The 20436-nt window shown below is 46.8% G+C and overlaps 1 protein-coding gene across 6 annotated transcripts in view; it reads left to right on the top strand.

Moving 5' to 3' along the window:
• The window catches only part of lama2 (laminin, alpha 2), a 138774-nt gene extending 118843 nt beyond the window's left edge, over positions 1–19931 (top strand). For 3 of the 6 annotated variants that reach the window (XM_065026395.1, XM_065026399.1, XM_065026397.1), the window contains 26 exons: positions 81–244; positions 343–481; positions 1198–1300; positions 1468–1584; positions 2016–2198; positions 3021–3175; positions 3689–3832; positions 4462–4595; positions 4794–4953; positions 5084–5208; positions 5401–5563; positions 5770–5914; positions 6051–6189; positions 6857–6868; positions 7625–7745; positions 8477–8671; positions 10113–10264; positions 10435–10611; positions 12507–12714; positions 15183–15295; positions 15446–15635; positions 15991–16149; positions 16395–16548; positions 16803–16942; positions 17186–17408; positions 19086–19931. In XM_065026395.1, the coding sequence (XP_064882467.1) occupies positions 81–244; positions 343–481; positions 1198–1300; positions 1468–1584; positions 2016–2198; positions 3021–3175; positions 3689–3832; positions 4462–4595; positions 4794–4953; positions 5084–5208; positions 5401–5563; positions 5770–5914; positions 6051–6189; positions 6857–6868; positions 7625–7745; positions 8477–8671; positions 10113–10264; positions 10435–10611; positions 12507–12714; positions 15183–15295; positions 15446–15635; positions 15991–16149; positions 16395–16548; positions 16803–16942; positions 17186–17408; positions 19086–19246 (3876 nt within the window). In that variant the 3' untranslated portion in view covers positions 19247–19931. The remainder of the gene's footprint in view (positions 1–80; positions 245–342; positions 482–1197; positions 1301–1467; positions 1585–2015; positions 2199–3020; positions 3176–3688; positions 3833–4461; positions 4596–4793; positions 4954–5083; positions 5209–5400; positions 5564–5769; positions 5915–6050; positions 6190–6856; positions 6869–7624; positions 7746–8476; positions 8672–10112; positions 10265–10434; positions 10612–12506; positions 12715–15182; positions 15296–15445; positions 15636–15990; positions 16150–16394; positions 16549–16802; positions 16943–17185; positions 17409–19085) is intronic. The other 3 variants (XM_065026400.1, XM_065026398.1, XM_065026396.1) reach the window with 1 other exon arrangement.
• The last annotated feature ends 505 nt before the right edge of the window (positions 19932–20436 follow it).

The following is a 20436-nucleotide window of genomic DNA, read 5'->3' as shown; positions in this document are numbered from 1 at the left end:
GCTGCTCTCTCTCTCTCTCTCTCTCTCTCTCTCTCTCTCTCTCTCTCTCTCTCTCTCTCTCTCTCTCTCTGTGTGTGTAGGATCTGGAGGAGATGGAGCATGAGCTGGGTCCTCTCCATGAGCAGCTGGACTACAGGGTGAGCCGTCTGACCCAGGGCCTGAGTGGCAACACCCTGACTGACCTGCTGCAGGACGCTGAGAACCACGCTGCTGAGCTCAACGAGTCCTCAAACATACTGGACCGGTACAGACAGACAGACATACACAGGCAGACACAGAGGCTGGCTCACAGACAGTGTATTGGCTGGTGTCCTAACCGAGTCTCTTGCTGTCTCCTCATAGCATCCTGGCGGAAGCCAAGAACCTGTCCTTTAATGCCACGGCAGCGTTCAACGCGTACAGCAACATCAAGGACTTCATCGAGGAGGCTGACAAGGAGGCAAAGCAGGCCAGGGCACGTGGGACAGAGGCCCTTCAGCTGGTGAGATCTGTGTGTGTGTGTGTGTGTGTGTGTGTGTGTGTGTGTGTGTGTGTGTGTGTGTGTGTGTGTGTGTGTGTGTGTGTGTGTGTGTGTGCGTGCGCGTGCGTGCGTGCAAGGACTCGAAGAGGACCTCTCTCTCTAATGTGCTGAGCAGCAGAGATTTGGCATTTAAACGTTTTGCATTTCCTTATTCATTTCCATTTGTAACGCTGGAGAGATCAAAGTTCCAGCACTGTCGTCTTTATTATCATGACTCTGCCTCTTGCAGCAGCAGCCAGCAGAGGTGGCGATAAACCTGTTCCCCCTCTCTTTCTTCTTCCCTTCTTCTCTCTGAAAGAGAGAGGGAGAGGCTAAGCTGGCTGAGAGGCTAATCAGCCCGTGTGTCCTCTGTTCAAAAACACTGCTTTTCCTCTCCATACACTATTACTGTACTGTAACAATATATAAAAAATATATTAATTATATATTAATTTGTGCACTTTAATGTGTTAAGTTACGATCTTAAGTCATGTGCACCTAAGGTTCTCTATTGATAAAATATATTATAAGTTCTATATTAAACAGTGTTTGTGTAGTACAAGATACCTATGAGTATCTTGTACTATTTTATTTTTGTATGTACACTATGTAATTCTTCTACTACATTATTCGGTCATTGTAGAATGCACTGTTCTGATATTCAAGCTTACGTACTTGGTGCACACACACACACACAGGCATCAGGACCCAAAGGCTCTTTGAAGGATAACGCCAAGAACTCTGTTCGGAAGAGCGCTCAACTGTGGAACGAAGCCAAGCAGTTAGAGAACGATGTGAAAGGTAAACCCAGTTCCACTGAGACAAAATCACGTTGATCCTCTCCCCATACAACACCCACCAACTGTGATAATAAGCGCCAGACATATTTCAAAGAGCTGTGTTTTTCCTGAGGAGAATTGGCGTGGATATGTGTTTTGTAACCCAAACGGACCGTCTTTGTGTTTCAGAGAACGCTGAGAGTGTGGGCAGTCTCCAGGCCAGGGTGGAAGCTGGCGGCTTGAAGAACAAGGGCTTGCTCAAGGATCTGGACGATACGCTAGGGAAGCTGAATGCAATCCCCAATGGTAAACCACCGGAACAACAGTAGGGAATGACCTTTGTTTAAAAAGAAAGCTGCAAATGAAATACTTCTGGTTGATGTGTGTTGCTGCTGGAGCAATTTTGTCAGTCGGAGCCCAGGATGTTTGGAACAGAATGGATCGATAGTGGTGTAGCTAGGAGGTGAGAGGCCACCCGCTCTTGTAGATCCACCGTGACAGAAGTCAATGCGGCACAGTCCAGGTTAAATATGGGAAGGTATCAGGCAGACGAGACTGCGGGGGGGTGCGTTTATATCATCTGACAGGTGGACAGCAGAGTTGACGTGACGCTTTCTGTAAGGCTGCTAAGACATCATGTAGGACAGACGACCTCCGATAGTCCGTACCATGTTGGATTACTAGTCTCTCTAGAAATGTTAGATTACTACATACTGGATACCAACTGTGTTGTCCAGATACCGCAGCCAAGCTCCAGGCCACCAAGGCCAAGGCAGGAGATGCCAACGACACAGCCAACGATGTTCTGGCCAGACTGAGAGACATGAACCTGAGCCTGATGGGCCTGAAGAAGAACTACAGCAAGCTGGAGGATGACGTCAACAAGGCCAACAACATGATCCAGGACCCTGAAAAAAACAGTAAGAGATCCTCTGGGTGTTGTAGTTCTTAAGGGTAGGCAAGCCATAGCTGTAGTATCTACTCTATAATAAATGTATTGTCTGCGCCAAGTCATGACTTAAAATGCATTTGTTCGGGGAGGTTTTTGGGTTCAATTTAGTGTAGATAGCTATTACTCTGGCTCATTTCTGTCTCACACAATGGCATTGTATAATTATGTACCTCACATATGTTTTTCTTTCTGTCCCATTTTTCTTTTGAACCCCAACAGCAATAAGTATGTATACCTTTCATATTACCTGATTAAAGCTCCTGCATGACGACAAGAGAGAGTACCCAGTAGTGCTGCATGGGCTGTACCATAGCTGCCGGGAAAAATAGTAACAAAAAAGAAATGGCTCTTTCTTCCTTTCGTTCTGTCTTCCTCAGCGTTCCATCTCTTTGTTTCACTTCAACGGGATTAAAACGTGTATTTTAGAGCTTCACTACGCCTGTTATCCTAATGTATGCCTTGGAATGATTACCGGTGGCTAATTATGAGCGCCTGGCAAGCCGTTTACGATGTCATCCTATTCTTTTGCATAACCGCTTTCAGCTCTTTACCTTTCAATAAGTGATTATGATGCTGCCATCTCTCCGCTGATCTCTCTAACTAATAGGCCTGGCTCACAGAAAGCAGTGGCTCTGGAATTTCTAGAGCACTTAGCAAGGAAGTGCGATCTTTGGCGTTTTTAGACTGACGTCTCTCTACCCGGTGTGCGTGTCTGTCCCTTGTGTGCGTTTGTTCTTGTGCGTGTGCGTGTGCGTGTGCGTGTGCGTGTGTGTGTGTGTGTGTGTGTCAGTCCATGCAGCGGGGGCCAAGGTGAAAGACCTGGAGGACGAGGCAGACCGACTGCTGGATAAGCTGAAGCCCATCAAGGAGTTGCAGGACAACTTGAAGAGGAACATCTCTCAGATTAAAGAGTTGATCAACCAGGCGCGCAAGCAGGCCAACTCTGTGAGTCCCACTCCTCCTCTCTCGTTCCCACCTCCTCTGTTTCCACTGCTTTGATCAGTGGCTTCTAAGCCGGCCATTCGGCTAATTGTGCCATCATCACGGGAACCATGATCTACGACTCGTTCTCTTTAGCCTGCGGTGCACATGCATCGCCACAGGTTGAGGGAAGCCTCTGTAAAACAAAGAACATTCTATCAAAGAAAATGTTTTCTGCTCCTTCCTCCACACACAGTCTCTTACACTCAAGGCTTTTTGATAAAGTTTTTTTTTTTTTTCGGTACAAAAAGAGTAAAATAACAAATTGTTGCTCTTGCACGTGTACTTCTGTTACTACACAGTTGTGTTTTCCTGAACGTTTCTTCCCACTGGGCACAGAAGTCAATTCAACGTCTATTCGACTTTGGTTCAACTGTCATTTCATTGAAATGACGTTGATTCAACCAGTGTGTGCCCAGTGGGTTGGGCCTTTTCAGTCTGTCTGGTGAAAGATCCATGTGGTGTCTCCGTATAAAGATTAAAGTGTCCGTGTCCTCCGGGGGAGACTGTATCCGTGCTTATCGACCAGAAATCAAGAAAGGTCGTTACAACACCATCACTGTGAATGTGAAAACCACCTCCCCTGACAACCTACTCTTCTACCTGGGCAGTGCCAAATACGTGAGTCAGAGGCGATAGCACCACACTGGGATGGATGTGTGTGTTTGTGGACACAATCACTAAGTAAATCACTTAACCCTAATATGGTAAACCTCTGGGCAACTAATACATTTGTGTGTGGAACTTGACATTATTAGGGCCATTTCTCACTGTTTCGGTTGGGCTTGTCTCTAGCTTGGGATGTGTAATGTGTTGTTGACCAATTCACTGGAAATCGTTCCACCAGTGGATATTTCTCAACATGCAAGATAAATACCAATCATGTTAAAGTCAGAGAGAAAATAATAAAAGGTTATTTGTTTCCCTGTGAGATCCTCAGGAGAGAGTGGGTGATATTGCGTCTATGTACTGCAACAGCGAGCGCAGCAATTAACCGGGCCGCTCAAATCAGACTATTTCATCTGGTTTCATCACTGATTTCCCTGGGGAAATCACAGTCCTGTTGCTCCTCTCCTGATTTTCCTGTGACTCTTAATTCCTCGGGATCCTATTCTAATGTGTCCTGCACTGTGCTACACTACAGCAGCCTAGACCCATAGAGAGAGAGAGAATGGTAATGGACCTGTAATGGTATCAGATAGGAGATTGCGGCGCTGCATCTTATTGGCTCGTCATCTGTCTGCCTCTAGATTGACTTCCTGGCCATTGAGATGCGCAAGGGCAAGGTCAACTTCCTGTGGGACGTGGGCTCTGGAGTGGGCAAGGTTGAGTACCCTGACATGACTATCAACGACGGCAACTGGCATCGCATCGAGGCCTCACGGTAGAATGCCATTGTTATACATATTCTACACCAGATCTTCTTTCTTTTTTTCCAGAGCAAAGATTATTCAAAGGGATTCGTCTATGAGTTTATTCGTTAGTTCCTCGTTTAACATTGACTGTGCCAGGTAGGCTCTCCTCATTGAAAAGTTCACGAAGTTTTAATTCCTCATCTGATCATTTCTGTATTGGTCCCAAGGAATGGTATCAATGGCACTATCTCTGTCCATGCACTGGAGGGTCCCAAAGCTGGCATCATGCCCACCTCTAAGAGTGGCACTTCTCCTGAGGGCTATACTATCCTGGATGTGGACCAGAATGCCTACCTGTTTGTCGGCGGCATGTTGGGCAGTGTGAAGGTAGTATCACCTTTTGCCATACAGAAGTTTATCCCAGAGCTACATATTTAGTCCTTTGATGCTTCTTTCTTTCTTTCTTTTGCCAGATTTATTCGTATCTTTGTTTATGTAATCAATGTTTGTCCTGCAGAAAGCGGACGCGGTCAAAACCACTACTTTCTCCGGGTGTATGGGAGAGACATACCTGGACAACAAACCTATTGGCCTGTGGAACTACAGAGAGAGAGAAGGAGACTGCAAAGGATGTGTGGTTAGGTAGGCCTGCATGTTCACATCACATTGAGAACCTGATATGAATGTCAGTGTACGGACTCGGTTCACTTCTGTTGTCGATCTCGTGAACGTTCACAAAAGTTTTACTCTAGAAGCTCACCATACACTATCGTATGCACTAAAAGTTCACTTGGCTGTGTGATTGCCGCTGAGTGTTTGGGGGGTGTTCTCCAGCCCCCAGCCGTCAGACACAGAGGGGACGGTACAGTTTGATGGGGAGGGCTATGCTGCTGTGAGCCGGCCCACCAGATGGAACCCCAACGTCTCCACCGTCATGTTCAAGTTCCGCTCCTTCTCCACCGACTCCCTGCTCATGTACTTCGCCACCAAGGATACGGTAACCTCACTCATATACACACACCTGTCTCGTAACGAGGACTAGCAAACGCTTCAAGTTCAATAGTGATGAAAACGGTGAAATGTGTGTTAGATTTTGATCGGTTATCAATGTTACTCAATATGCCCTCTCTCTCCCTCTCTCTATCTCTCTCTATCTCTCCCTCTCTCTCTCTCTCTCTCTCTCTCTCTCTCTCTCTGAGACAGAAGGACTTCATGAGTGCTGAGTTGAGTGATGGTCTAGTGAAGGTGAGTTTTGACCTGGGCTCAGGCACCGGCTCGGTGCTCAGTATCAAGAGACACAACGACGGCAGGTGGAAGTCCTTCACTATGGCCCGCATGAAGAAGCAAGGTGACCCTCACACTCATCATATCACGCACAACATTCCACTCCAGCTGACGTTTGTAGAGACTGCGTAGTTTGTAGAACCTTGGTAGCTTGATCAGAGCTTTTTGCGGAACAGCCATTTACCCTCCTTCCACCCCAGCCACGGTGACCATCGTGGACATAGACACCAATGAAGAGGAGAAGCTGGTGGTGTCATCCCAAGGCTCTGCCACCGGGCTCAACCTCAAGGAGGAGGAGAGGATTTACTTCGGGGGTTTGCCAACCATTGGAAACTACAGGTATGTACTCTGTAGGATGTCGATCACCTCCACAGTAAGGCCTTATGCTACATGTCTGTTTTTGATGCGGAACCACACACATGCACACATATCAGCACACACACACACACACACACACACACACACACACACACACTAAAGTACACCTCGGATAGCTTGTCTTTACACCTTTGCTCTGTTCTTTGCTCAGACACTCAGTACTGCACAGTCTGTTACCCACTGGTCCTATTCTTCTCATATTGTCACATTTGGCGATGAAAGTTGAGGATTGACAAGGGAAGGGATGTAGGCAGCCAGGCAGACAGACAGACAGTCTCCATTAGAACACCACTGTCTTCTGCCGGACCTCGAGTCAGTGTGTCACGTTGTCACTGCCCTCTCTGACGTCAGCTCCCGTTTTAGCTCTAACAATAGATAACATGAACTCTAGCAATGGGTTATATAGATCTGTCATTGTGAACGTTGAATGTTAGACCTTCACAGTCTCCGGCAGCATCCAAGGTATATTCTAAAGGCCTTTATAGGCCCTTTCAACGCACACAGGGAGAACTGAATGCACTTTCTTCACTTGTGATTGTGACTCCTGTCCACGTGTTTTGACAGTGTTTCATTTGTGGGTCGTACGCTGTGCTGACGCTCATATGCTTTTTATGTTTTGTTCTTACAGTATCAAGTCAAGGTAAAACGCGTACTGTTAAAGTTTATCACCTTTCGGCATGCACCAGCATACCCATTGACTTTCTAAAGCCTCTCTTGTAACTTGGCTTTTACCATGCAAGTTACCATGCATTTAGTTCAGAACAATATGCTCTTAAGTTGTCGATGCATTAACGCAGCAAGCTGGTCATCAGAATAGAGCCGGTATAGAGCCCTCCATTTCTCAATGGAGGTTTGAGATATTAGTCCAACTGAACGTGAGCACTAAATTCTGAAGACCAGCAGGATGCTCCTTTTTATTCAATAGCTCCTTTTTAATAGCTCCTTCAATAGCTCCTTTTTAATAGCTCCTTCAATAGCTCATTTTTAATAGCTCCTTCAATAGCTCCTTTTTAATCAATAGCTGCTGTGTTGTCACCCCCACCACTTGTCTTGCATGTTCATGGAAATGGAATTTGCTGGCACTTTTGTTGCAAATTTTGAAATGAACTTTTAACAATGTGGTACTCTTCGGTAGCATTTGCGTCTGCTATGCAGCCGCTGCTATCTAATTGTTTCATGGCTTTAGAATAAACCCCAGATAAAAGGTATGCCAAAGAAATGTTCTTCAAACACCTTCAAAAAAAAAGAAGCCCGACTTTATTCATGTAGAGTGAACGCAGTCTCAATTTGGTCGACGTCTCAAAGTCATTGGCTCCTGAGAGGAGGACAGCACTTCCACAATGAACAGAATGGAGGTCAGAACGGCAATGGAGACAGCGCTCTCTTCTCTTTGCAGGTCAGAGGTTACCAAGAAGAGGTATGCTGGCTGTATGAGAGACATAGAGGTTTCCAGAACACCCTATAACCTGCTGAGCAGCTCCGACTACACCGGCCTGACCAAAGGCTGCGCTGTGGAGGTCAGTATATATGAGCCCTCCTCCTCTTTCATACTCCTGTTCTTTCCTCCGCCCCCTTTAACTACTTACACATTTAGAGGCCTGCTCACGAAACATGGCCCGACACGTTGCCGAACATCCCTCGGGAAAAAAACACGAGGGAGAATATAAATGAGTGAGGTCAGAAAACTGAAGTGAAGAAACTGAAAAAGAATAAGCGGGAATAGGGAGAGATTGATAGGGCACATCAAGAAGAGGAATCGCTTGCTTCTGAAAGTGTTATTTTTGTTCGGGAAAGAATATTTAAATATTCATGCAGACACCACAGACACGGAACGCAAAAGAGTTTAACAATGCCAAGAATTGAGAGAGAGAGAGAGAGAGAGAGAGAGAGAAGTCATTTTGAATTCAACAAAGGCTGGTTTGTACGTCTCAGTTGTGTTTGGAAGATGTTTGCAAGAATTCACGCTCAATTCAGCGTTTTCATTTGTCGTGGACCCTGTGTCAATGCCAGATGATGCAAATGCACACTGTGGTACTCTAACAAACTGTACTTTAACAAAGAAGGTTCATTATTATGTTTGACATAAGTCTGAAATTGATAAGAACATTATAAAGAAAGCAACAGGCTTCATACTATTACTGTACAATTATACAGTATTCAGGTGATAAAAAAAGAACCCTGAAAATGACTGATGACTCTCAATTGATTGTGCTGGGAATGACCGGGATCTTTGGTCTCTCCCCAACAGAACCTCCACACAGTGAGCTTCTCCAAACCAGGTCACATGGAGCTGAGGTCCATGTCCTTCGACGTCGGCACAGAGATCAGCCTGTCCTTCGCAACCAAGAGCGATAAGGGGATCATCCTGTTTGGCAGTGGGAGCACCAATGGAGCCAGTTCCCAGTTCCAACTCCCCAAGAGGAGACGCAGGCAGTCTGGGGAAGTAAGAGGAGGAGGACGACACACACACACACACACACACACACACTCTCTCACTGCCTCCTAACTAGGCACCTAGTCCTCTATAATGTCACCTCCTTGTTCTTTCTAAGTCATTGCTTCCTGTTTCCCAGTAGAATTGGAGTGGTTGTTGGAGGTGTTTCTAGATTTCTGTAATTTAATAAGGGGCTCTGTGCTGTCTGGCTGAGTTGCTTTGAAAAACTAACAGCACATTGATAATCAACTCCTGCTGTGTGCACGGCTCCTTATTAAATGAACGATAAAGGAGATGGATTGCCTGTAAGCTGTAATCATTATGCTTTCGCCCGACAGCAAACAAAAGTTGATCATCTTTCACAGAAGGGCTAAAGGCTTGGGAGATTTGCGACGACGGCTTTGATTAAAATATGGCTTTCTGCGTCTCTGTTAGGGCACTCTTCGTCTCGCTCTCTCTCAATCTCTCCCTCTCTCTTCGCCTGCAGACCTCTGTGGGCCAGCACATCAATTATGGCCCGTGGCTGCAGGAAATGATAGTGGGTTTAACCTCTAGCATTCCCCCTTCATGTGCCGTTAGTAAGAAATAGATTATACAACAGGCCTCTGATGGATCACGTCCAATTCGACGATAACCCTCGGGAAAGGTCCAGACCGTCACCTTTGAAAATCATTAGGGCCTGGTAAATGAAGTGGATGTCATTTCGAATGAGTACAAGTCGGCCTCGCCGGGTCTCCGTGTCCGCGTCATTCATTCTGCCAATTTGCGCAGGGGGACAGGAGGAGCGCGTGCTGAATCAGACCAGAGGTATTGTGACGGTAGCGCTTCCTTACTCTCCCCAGGCAAACTCCCTCTGTGCATGCTAGTCTGCAATTCCTACGCTGTCGAGGGATGTGCTCACCATCGCGCTGGACTGATTACAGAGAATTTAATCATAACAAGAGGCACTTAAATCGATCTATTTCTTGCCTGGTATGTTTCAGAGAGGGACGCAGTTTCTCTGAAGTTCTGCCCAGACAGAATCGAATCAAGCCGTGTAGAGAAATAGAGGACTTACATAAATGCTATAGGCCCTCAGGGTTGAAAAGCATATCATTTATGCAATTACATGAAGTTTACGTCCGTTCTCAAAGTTTGTGAGGTTTCATCATGAATTTGTTTTTGTTCATGTTTCTGGGCAAAGGGTATACAGTTCTAATTGTCTTCAGGGCTCCATATTGCATAAAGCCTGTCCTGACTTGTCCCAGATAGCCCATGAAGCCTGTCCTGACTTGTCCCAGATAGCGCATAAAGCCCTTGTTTAATAGCCATGGTGTTTATGTGCGATAATGCCATCATGTATAACCCTGTGTCCCTGAGTCTGTCCTGAGATGGTGTTGGTAAATGAGATTGGATGTTGTTGTGCCTCCATGGTTCTTCCCCCTTTCATCTCCTCTCGTTTCCCCTGCAGCCCTTCCTGGCCGTGTTGCTGAACAAGGGGTCCCTGGAGGTGTTGGTGTTCACAGGCAGCCACAGCCCACGCAGGGTGGTCCGCAAGCCTGACCAGGGCATCCTGCACGACGGGAGAGAACACACACTGCGCATCGAGAGACTGGGCGGCAGGTGCGTAACACACACCGACACACGCACATTGGTATTGCTATACACTGAACAACAGCGTCCTAACAGTTCAGCACAAGAACTGGTGTCTTAAAAAAACGAGTTCCCAGCCATTCATGTTTAGCCCGAGCTGGCTCAAAGTGTCTCACTGACCTGCGTGGTTCTCTGTCCAGGTCGTTTGCCGTCCAGGTGGACGAGGAGCTGAAGAGGGAGCAGGCCCTTCCCAACGACCAACCCATGGGCATCAAGAGACTGTTCATCGGGGGTATCCCCCCTGATGTAGAGCTCAGCTCCCAGAGACCCAACGACCCCTTCGAAGGCTGCATCTGGAACCTCATGATCAATACTATGTACGTCTCTCACCATCTCCTGTTATCTCCCTAGTACATCTATGTCTATCTACCATCACCATTCGTTATCCTGATCGTAGATATTATTGATGGAAGGCAGTAGTTGCTGTTTCATGGCGAGTTTGTTTCTCCCAGTTAAAGAGGTTGTAAATGCTGTCACTCAACTGTTTCTCTCTACAGATGATAATACAATCCTATAATTAGGAATCAGTGCTCTCTCTCTCTCGCTCTTTCTCTCTCGCCAGTGGGCTAAACACATTTGACCCATATTTAGTTGGCTTTAATGGGGCTGTCCTTTCTGATAACCATGATCATAATTCAACTGATTACACTGATAGCCAAGCCCCATCATCACCCATTTACACACTCTCTCTTTCTCGCCCTGCGTGTCTGTGTGTCTGTGTGTCTGTGTCGCCCTGCGTGTCTGTGTGTCTGTGTGTCTGTGTGTCTGTGTCGCCCTGCGTGTCTGTGTGTCTGTGTGTCTGTGTCGCCCTGCGTGTCTGTGTGTCTGTGTCGCCCTGCGTGTCTGTGTGTCTGTGTCGCCCTGCGTGTCTGTGTCGCCCTGCGTGTCTGTGTGTCTGTGTGTCTGTGTGTCTGTGGCGCCCTGCGTGTCTGTGTCGCCCTGCGTGTCTGTGTGTCTGTGTGTCTGTGTCGCCCTGTGTGTCTGTGTGTCTGCGTGTCTGTGTGTCTGCGTGTCTGTGTGTCTGTGTCGCCCTGTGTGTCTGCGTGTCTGCGTGTCTGTGTGTCTGTGTCGCCCTGCGTGCCTGTGTGTCTGTGTCGCCCTGCGTGTCTGTGTGTCTGTGTCACCCTGCGTGTCTGTGTGTCTGTGTCGCCCTGCGTGCCTGTGTGTCTGTGTCGCCCTGCGGTTCTGTGTGTCTGTGTCGCCCGGCGTCGCTGTGTGTCTGTGTCGCCCTGCGTGTCTATGTGTCTGTGTCGCCCTGCATGTCTGTGTGTCTGTGTCGCCCTGCGTGCCTGTGTGTCTGTGTCGCCCTGCGTGCCTGTGTGTCTGTGTCGCCCTGCGTGCCTGTGTGTCTGTGTCGCCCTGCGTGTCTGTGTGTCTGTGTCGCCCTGCGTGCCTGTGTGTCTCTGTCGCCCTGCGTGCCTGTGTCGCCCTGCGTTCTGTGTGTCTGTGTCGCCCGGCGTCGCTGTGTGTCTGTGTCGCCCTGCGTGTCTGTGTGTCTGTGTCGCCCTGCGTGCCTGTGTGTCTGTCGCCCTGCGTGTCTGTGTGTCTGTGTCGCCCTGCGTGTCTGTGTGTCTGTGTCGCCCTGCGTGCCTGTGTGTCTGTGTCGCCCTGCGTGCCTGTGTCGCCCTGCGTGCCTGTGTGTCTGTGTCGCCCTGCGTGCCTGTGTCGCCCTGCGTGCCTGTGTGTCTGTGTCGCCCTGCGTGCCTGTGTGTCTGTGTCGCCCTGCGTGTCTGTGTGTCTGTGTCGCCCTGCGTGCCTGTGTGTCTGTGTCGCCCTGCGTGCCTGTGTCGCCCTGCGTTCTGTGTGTCTGTGTCGCCCTGCGTGCCTGTGTCGCCCTGCGTGCCTGTGTGTCTGTGTCGCCCTGCGTGCCTGTGTGTCTGTGTCGCCCTGCGTGTCTGTGTGTCTGTGTCGCCCTGCGTGCCTGTGTGTCTGTGTCGCCCTGCGTGTCTGTGTGTCTGTGTCGCCCTGCGTGCCTGTGTGTCTGTGTCGCCCTGCGTGCCTGTGTGTCTGTGTCGCCCTGCGTGTCTGTGTCGCCCTGCGTGTCTGTGTCGCCCTGCGTGTCTGTGTCGCCCTGCGTGTCTGTGTCGCCCTGTGTGTCTGTGTCGCCCTGCGTGCCTGTGTGTCTGTGTCGCCCTGCGTGTCTGTGTGTGCGCGCGCATGTCTGTGCATTTGTGTGTGTGTGTTTTCTTGACCGCTTGGTTATGCCCTACAGCCTCACAGACTTCTCCCAGCCCGTGGCTTTTAAGAACGCAGAAATCGGCCAGTGTCCCAACCTGGCTCCTCCCCCTCCCCCGCTGCCCCTCCCAGAAGAAGAGGAGGAGGGGACCAAGGGAGAAGACGTGTCCCAGCCGCTCCAACCTGAGGCTCCTGCTGTACCACCACCCACCCCGACACCCAGACAGAGCCCTCCACCTCTCACTGTAGGTCAAATCAAATTTGATTTGTCACATACACATGGTTAGCAGATGTTCATGCGAGTGTAGCGAAATGCTTGTGCTTCTAGTTCCGACAATGCAGTAATAACCAACAAGTAATCTAACTAACAATTCCAAAACTACTGTCTTATACACACAAGTGTAAGGGGATAAAGAATATGTACATAAAGATATATGAATGAGTGATGGTACAGAGCGGCATAGGCAAGATACAGTAGATGGTATCGAGTACAGTATATACATATGAGATGAGCATGTAAACAAAGTGGCATAGTTAAAGTGGCTAGTGATACATGTATTACATAAAGATGCAGTAGATGATATAGAGTACAGTATATACATATACATATGAGATGAATAATGTAGGGTATGTAAACATTATATTACATTATATTAGGTAGCATTGTTTAAAGTGGCTAGTGATATATCCCACTCCCACTTGAGGGGTATCAGGTTAAATGACTCATTTCCCACCCTATGATGGCGTGATACATTTTCCCCATGAGTCATACAGAGCTGACATCCATCCCCAGCAATGCTCAGCCAGGCAGGCCGGTTGGTCCTGAGTCTAAATACACTATCAGAGAGGTTGATGTGGCTGGAATAAAGAATGGGTCGTTTTCCAATCCATTAGGTCTGCTTTATAGGTAAAGCTGCAGTGTTGACAGGGCTCTTTCTTATAGCTCCTGTGCTCAATATATCCTCTCTGGCTGACAGCTGAGGTAGTGTAGCAGCGCTCTCTCTGTCCTCTCTGTCCTCTCTCTCTCTCTCTCTGTCCTCTCTCTCTCTCTCTGTCCTCTCTCTCTCTCTCTCTGTCCTCTCTGTCCTCTCTGTCCTCTCTCTCTCTCTCTGTCCTCTCTGTCTCTCTCTCTCTCTCTCTCTGTCCTCTCTGTCCTCTCTCTCTCTCTCTCTCTCTGTCCTCTCTCTCTCTCTCTCTCTGTCCTCTCTCTCTCTCTCTCTGTCCTCTCTGTCCTCTCTCTCTCTATCTCTCTGTCCTCTCTGTCCTCTCTCTCTCTGTCCTCTCTCTCTCTGTCCTCTCTCTCTCTGTCCTCTCTCTCTCTCTCTCTCTCTCTCTCTGTCCTCTCTGTCCTCTCTCTCTCTCTCTCTCTGTCCTCTCTGTCCTCTCTCTCTCTCTCTCTCTCTCTCTGTCCTCTCTCTCTCTCTCTGTCCTCTCTCTCTCTCTCTCTGTCCTCTCTCTCTCTCTCCCTCTCTCTCTCTCTCTCTCTCTCTCTCTCTCTCTCTCTGTCCTCTCTGTCCTCTCTCTCTCTCTCTCTCTCTCTCTCTCTCTCTCTCTCTCTCTCTGTCCTCTCTGTCCTCTCTCTCTCTCTCTCTCTCTCTCTCTCTCTCTCTCTGTCCTCTCTGTCCTCTCTGTCCTCTCTCTCTCTCATATCTAACCAAGTTGCCTTGCATTGGCCCACCCCACCTGTATTTTCCTCATATATTTTCATGATACATATCCATGGATGCATCATCGTAGGCAAATGTATAGATTGCGACAGTATTGTCACTGGTAGTAGCTCTCTTGGCTTGCAGAAACAATGTGCATTTCTATAATACTACTGTGATGCTTTCCTTAGCACTGTTCCTCTAGCTACCTGCTGTGCAGACTTTTGCCATTCACAACATCAGTGCCCCAGCCTGATTGGTGGACCGCCTGTGTCACGAATACTGTAGCCAATCCGATTGGCAGTGTGTAACACAGCTTAACCATTTCACCCCCCTGCCGCTGCTTTAGGACCCGCCCCTGTCGTACCTCCAGAGCTCAGCCCCGCCACAGAGGAACCTGACCACGGTGCTGTCACAGTCCCACCGGTACCACTCTACTCTTCTCACTCACTTCTCCCTACGTGTCCACGTTCTTACCCCCGAGCCGTCTAAGTACGTGTCTGCTGAAACTTCATCCCATTGGATTTCAGCCAAAGACCTTCAACACCAAGCCGCCTGTGTGAAGATGTGTTGCTCATGTGAAATATACATTCCATGTCCATATTCTTAGTATTGGCAGCAGACATTTTACTTTCAGTGGGGATTATCTTAGATGAGATGTACTTTCTAAGTAAGTCGATATGGTTGTAGTAGTTCTTCTTTATAAACGGGCTAGTGACTTTAAGTTAAATAAATACCCTTTTAAGCAATGGGAGCCTTTGTGTCTAAACAAAAATATAGAAGAAAATGGCATAGAAATGTATTCATGTACAGAAGTGTAAAAAATAAGTGATTCGGATTCAAAAACAAATGTCAATTTTCAGGTGGTCTTAATAATAGCGACTCCATGTCTTTTTCATTAGCGCCATCTAGTGGCACATGTTAGAATATCACTTTAGAGAAAGTAAGTCAACTACTGTATATTCATATTAAATGGAAGGTTTGCATTGTCGCTTAATGCACTCTGCGAATGAGATCATGTTAATATGATGTTTTTAAGACGACTACTACCCCCCCTACTTCAACAGCTTTCCTGTGCTGCCGAGGCATCTCCAGTGGTCTTAGAGAAAGCCAAACAGTTTGGGCTCTCCAAAAACAGCCATGTTGCATTTGAATTCGATGACACCAAGGTTAAGAACAGGTATGTCGACTTCGATTGGCTTTGATAACAGTAAAGCCCAAATGAGACCTTTTCTTATCTAACGTACACATAGTAATGTTATCAAAGACATGAGTAACATCTGTTCACGTCATGTTGGACTGAGAGTGTTGTGAATCTGTTGGCTTGCAGACTGATCATAGAGTTTGAGCTGCGGACCACAGCAGAGTCCGGCCTGGTGTTCTACATGGCGAGGATCAACCACGCCGACTTCGCCACCGTCCAGGTGAAGGAGGGCATGGCCCACCTCGGCTACGACCTGGGCCACGGCAACACCTCGGTCAGCGTGCCACGCATCATCAACGACGGACACTGGCACAAGGTCTGGGATCTCGAGTCAGCTGGTGAAACAATCCTCATAGCAACAATGAAGCCAATATGAATCGTCATGTATAACCCCTAACATGGTGTACAGAGTCTGTAGGCAGTTACCATCGGGTCTACTTCACTGAGTGAGTTTATATGGTGAGAGCAGGCAGCTAAATACTGTATGTCACAATGAGGCTATAAAACCACTCTGACTAGTGAATTGGCCAAAACAGGAAGCAAGCAAAGTAACCAGAAACGACAGTACTTTATGTTCACAGTACTTTATGTTCATCGTGCTTTATGTTCACAGTACTTTATGTTCACCCCCCCCCCCCCCAGAAAAATAATTTTCCTTTCTACTGTCTCAGATCCGGGTGGTGAGAGAGAAACAGAGAGGTGTACTGGTGATAGACAACCGCTACACCAAGCACACCACCAGCCCCAAGAAGGCTGACATCCTGGATGTGGTTGGCATGCTGTACATAGGTGGCCTGCCCGTCAACTACACCACCAAGAGGATCGGACCAGTACGTTCATACCCGCTTCCTCACATTTGGCCTGGTGTTGTATTTCATTTTGTAGGAAGTGAAACACGAGCCTCGCTGTAGACTCTGTGTTGCTGCAATTGTTTTGTATTACATGCGATCAGCTTAAAGTGCTGATGTTACCAGTAATCATTTCCAAGTTGTGGGACTCATTCAAAAGGTCAATGAGTGGTTTCGGTGTAGAAGTCATGTGTGACCGTATAGTGTTGGTTGTGTTCCACTACTAGGTCTTGTACAGTATCAATGGCTGCATCAGGAATTTCAAGATGCTGGGTAATGTGTTGGACATGGACGCGCCCACCTCCAGCCACCACGTGGGCAGCTGTTTCATCAGCACTGAGAAGGGAACCTACTTTGATGGCTCTGGATATGTCAAAGCAGGTACATTCTGACACTCGAAAAGTAGAACTGTAGCTATAGTTATGACCTGGAGTTGTTCCTGACCATGTGACCTGACCAGGAAAAACTCCTGACCCCACAATGCAATATATCCCAACAATCACGTAATATAATAACGCGGAACAATACATGTTGATGCCGAATGGTACACCAACTTTTCAAAGTTATTTTTCAATCTCATGGCAGTTGTTGTATCAATTCTGACTGCTTCCTGTATCTCCTGTCCTCTGGTCCAGTGGGTTCCTACAGGGTGGGTCTAGACGTGTCTCTGGAGCTGGAGTTCCGTACGTCCCAGAGCAACGGGGTTCTGCTGGCGGTCAGCAGCCAGGTGGACACCAAGATGGAGGGCCTGGGCATCGAACTGCACAATGGAAAGGTACACACAAACACAGAATACAATACTGCTTTGTTGTCCCACACACATTTCATTCTAACCAGACTCTACAATCTCTTACTGTAAAGCCTAGCAACCATGAGCATGCAAAGCTATTGTACTGTATAAATTAATGAATGGGGTTCAACAGAATCATGGTTGCTCATAACTAACACTCATGTTTTGTTACAAACTACCGATTGGACAAGTCAGGTGTATTCTGAGTATGTCTTCTTCCCTCCCTAGCTGCTGTTCCACGTGGACAACGGAGCGGGCCGGATCACAGCGGAGTACCAGCCTGAAGTAGAGGCAGGCCTCTGTGACGGTCAGTGGCACTCGGTCACAGCCCACAAGCTTCGCCACAGGCTGGAGATCATAGTGGACGGCAGGAAGGAGGAAGCAGAGAGCCCCAACGCCAGGTCCAACACCGCTGACACCAACGACCCCATCTACGTCGGTGGATACCCAGGTTCGTACAACACCACCAATGACTGCATATATGAATGGACAAAGCCATCGATCACGTGACACCATTCATTCCTATGTGAAGACTCAATAGCGCATTTGAATCCCAGGAAGCCGGTTAAAGGGATACTTTGGGATCTACTTCCCCAGAGTCAGATGAACTTGTGGATATTATTTGTAAGTCTCTGCGTGCAGCTGGAATGAAGTTGCTAACTAGTGCAATTGCTAACTAGCAGATACCCATAGACTTCCAGTCATTGTGCTAATGCTAGTTAGCATTGGCTCGCAAAACAACATCTAACTTCCTTCATACTGGACAAAGAGGCATGGAAATGGTATCCACGAGTTCATCTGACTCTTGGGAAGTAGATGGCCAAAATCCCCCCCAAAAAATCCTTAGTATCCCTTTAATTAAGATGGCGTCTAGTGGGAGATTTATGTAGACATAACATGTGAATTTTGAGCTAGTCCAGGAAGTGACGTTGCAGGCTAGCTCAGTGCTGCCCCCTCTCATTGAGTATCTCAAGTTGAAGGCCGACTGAGGTACTGCAGGCTGCCATGAGCTAATTAATTACACTTAGAACTTCTTCTGTGTGAGGTGAGATTATAAAATAATCGGTTCAAGGGCATACATCTAGTGTAATAGAAGCAATTATGATTGTCTTTAAAAATATATTTGATTGCTATTAAGATTGCCATTTTCCCCTATAATGGGGGACCCTGTTTTCTGTAAACAATGCCTGCAGTACCGCAGTTGACCTTGAACTTCATGGTTTCAATGAGAGCGGCCAGTCGTTCTCCCCTGGACACCACCCACCAAGCGTTTCACACCTGGGACACATTGAGTAGAGGCAATGTTATCAAACATTGAACATTCAGTTAGAAATGTATCATGTAGAACATGTACATTTTACCTCAATTACCGCGACTAACCGGTGCGCCCGCACATTGTACCGGTACCCCCTGTATATAGCCTGGCTATTGTTGTTTTACTGCTACTCTTTAGGGGTAGCCTAGTGGTTAGAGTGTTGGACTAGTAACTGGAAGGTTGCAAGTTCAAAGCCCTGAGCTGACAAGGTACAAATCTGTCATTCTGCCCCTGAACAGGCAGTTAACCCATTGTTCTTAGGCCGTCATTGAAAATAAGAATTTGTTCTTAACTGACTTGCCTAGTTAAATAAAGGTTAAAAATATATATATTTGTTACTTTTATTTTTTAATTTCTTACTTATCTATTTTTTTAACTTAACACTTATTTTTCTTAAAACTGCATTGTTGTATTCGGCGCATGTGAACATAACATTTGATTTGATTTGACTGGGCACACACTGGTGAATCAACGTTGTTTCCAAGTCATTTCAATGAGATTAAGTTGCACCAACGTGGAATAGACGTTTAATTGATGTCTGTGCCCCGTGGGATGCCTGTGGAATCAGGTTTCCTGTATAACTCCTGAAACACAGTTGACCCTGGATACACGACCCTGGATATTGTGTAGCAAACCCTGCTCCACTATGATGTTGGAAATGTATGATTTACTTCCTATTTTAAACCTCAGGATATAATCAAAATTATAACGTCAAGCAGTCATCGGCTTTCTGATTTATGAAATAGAAGCATAAATGTGCTTAGTGGGGCAGAAAATAACAGTCATAAATCATTTCTTTTTTCCCTTTTCCAGAGGGGCTCAAGCAGTTTGGCCTGACTTCCAGCACTTCATTCAAAGGCTGCATGCGCAACCTGAAGATAACCAAGGCATCCAAGGTGTTGGAGGTTCAATTCAACAAGGGCCTGGAGTTCAAGGGGGTTCAACCCCTCACTTGCCCAGCCAATGCAGCCTAAACACGGACTACCAAAGCCTGTCACTGCCTGAAGCACAGAAGCAGCACCAAAACACAAGGAAACACAATTTACCGGAATGTAACCTCTCCCTCATGCTAAATCAGACGGCCAACCAGCTTTATACCCAGAGTTTGGATAGCTTTTTTAGAGTGTGAAGTATCTCGACCCCCTCCAAAGTGAGTGGAACCTGTAGGATGACATAGTATACAACCATGATTCATTTAGAGAACTACGGATCACTTTCTGTTCACCTGTATGGCTTAAGCCCCCTGTCTGTCTCAACTACATGGTGATTTAGCACACCGTATGCATGGTGTGGTGGGAATTTGTACTGTTTAACAACAGGCAGCATTTTCAAATATATGCTTTGAAGGCATTCAAATCATTTTCTCGTCTTTTATTACAATGTCAAACCATGACTTTTAACTTACACTCGGGATCTTGAGGATTGCCACATCTTGTCATCTGATTCATTTCCCATAGATTCATTTAGCAACATTTCTGCCTTAGTCTGCCGCTCTGCCTAACCTTCTAGAAACAGAGGAACACTTACTATCAATCTGGTACACACACACACATTTTATTATAAATTATTTTACAGTAGGCTATGTCTATTATCTTTGCAGCAAACAGTGAACTGGACTCAAATGGGAAGAATTGTGAAAATAAAATGCTAAGCAACAGATATGTTTGCAAATTGATTTGGAAGTGCATTTAAATATAATGTTTTTATAATACCATGATGTATAAATGCTTAAAGGGATAGTTTGCCCAAATTACAAAATGATATATTGGTTTCCTTACACTATAAGCAGTCTATGGACAAGGTATGACAGCAATCCATGCCTTGGTTTAGTTTCCCTGCCACTGTTTCCAAATATAACGTTTGTGTATTTGTGGCACAAATCACATTCAAGTCATGGTACCGATATTAGCATTTTTTGTGCATCATGTTCAAATCATCTTTGAGTGACTTTGTTGAGCTTCACATTCAATTTTAGATAATATTGGATGATTTGGACATGAGCGAAAAAATGATAGTATCTGTACCATGACTTGAATGGGATTTGTGCCACAAATGCTAAAACGTTTGCAATTGGAAACCAAAACCAAATCATACCTTGTACACAGACTGCTTTCAAGGTAAGGAAACCAATGGGTCATTTTGTCATTTAGTTGAACTTATCCCT

This window comes from Oncorhynchus nerka, linkage group LG13 (assembly GCF_034236695.1).
Source record: "Oncorhynchus nerka isolate Pitt River linkage group LG13, Oner_Uvic_2.0, whole genome shotgun sequence".
NCBI lineage: Eukaryota > Metazoa > Chordata > Actinopteri > Salmoniformes > Salmonidae > Oncorhynchus > Oncorhynchus nerka.
Note: the sequence above shows the minus strand (reverse complement) of the source record. Positions and strands in the feature narration are given on the sequence as shown.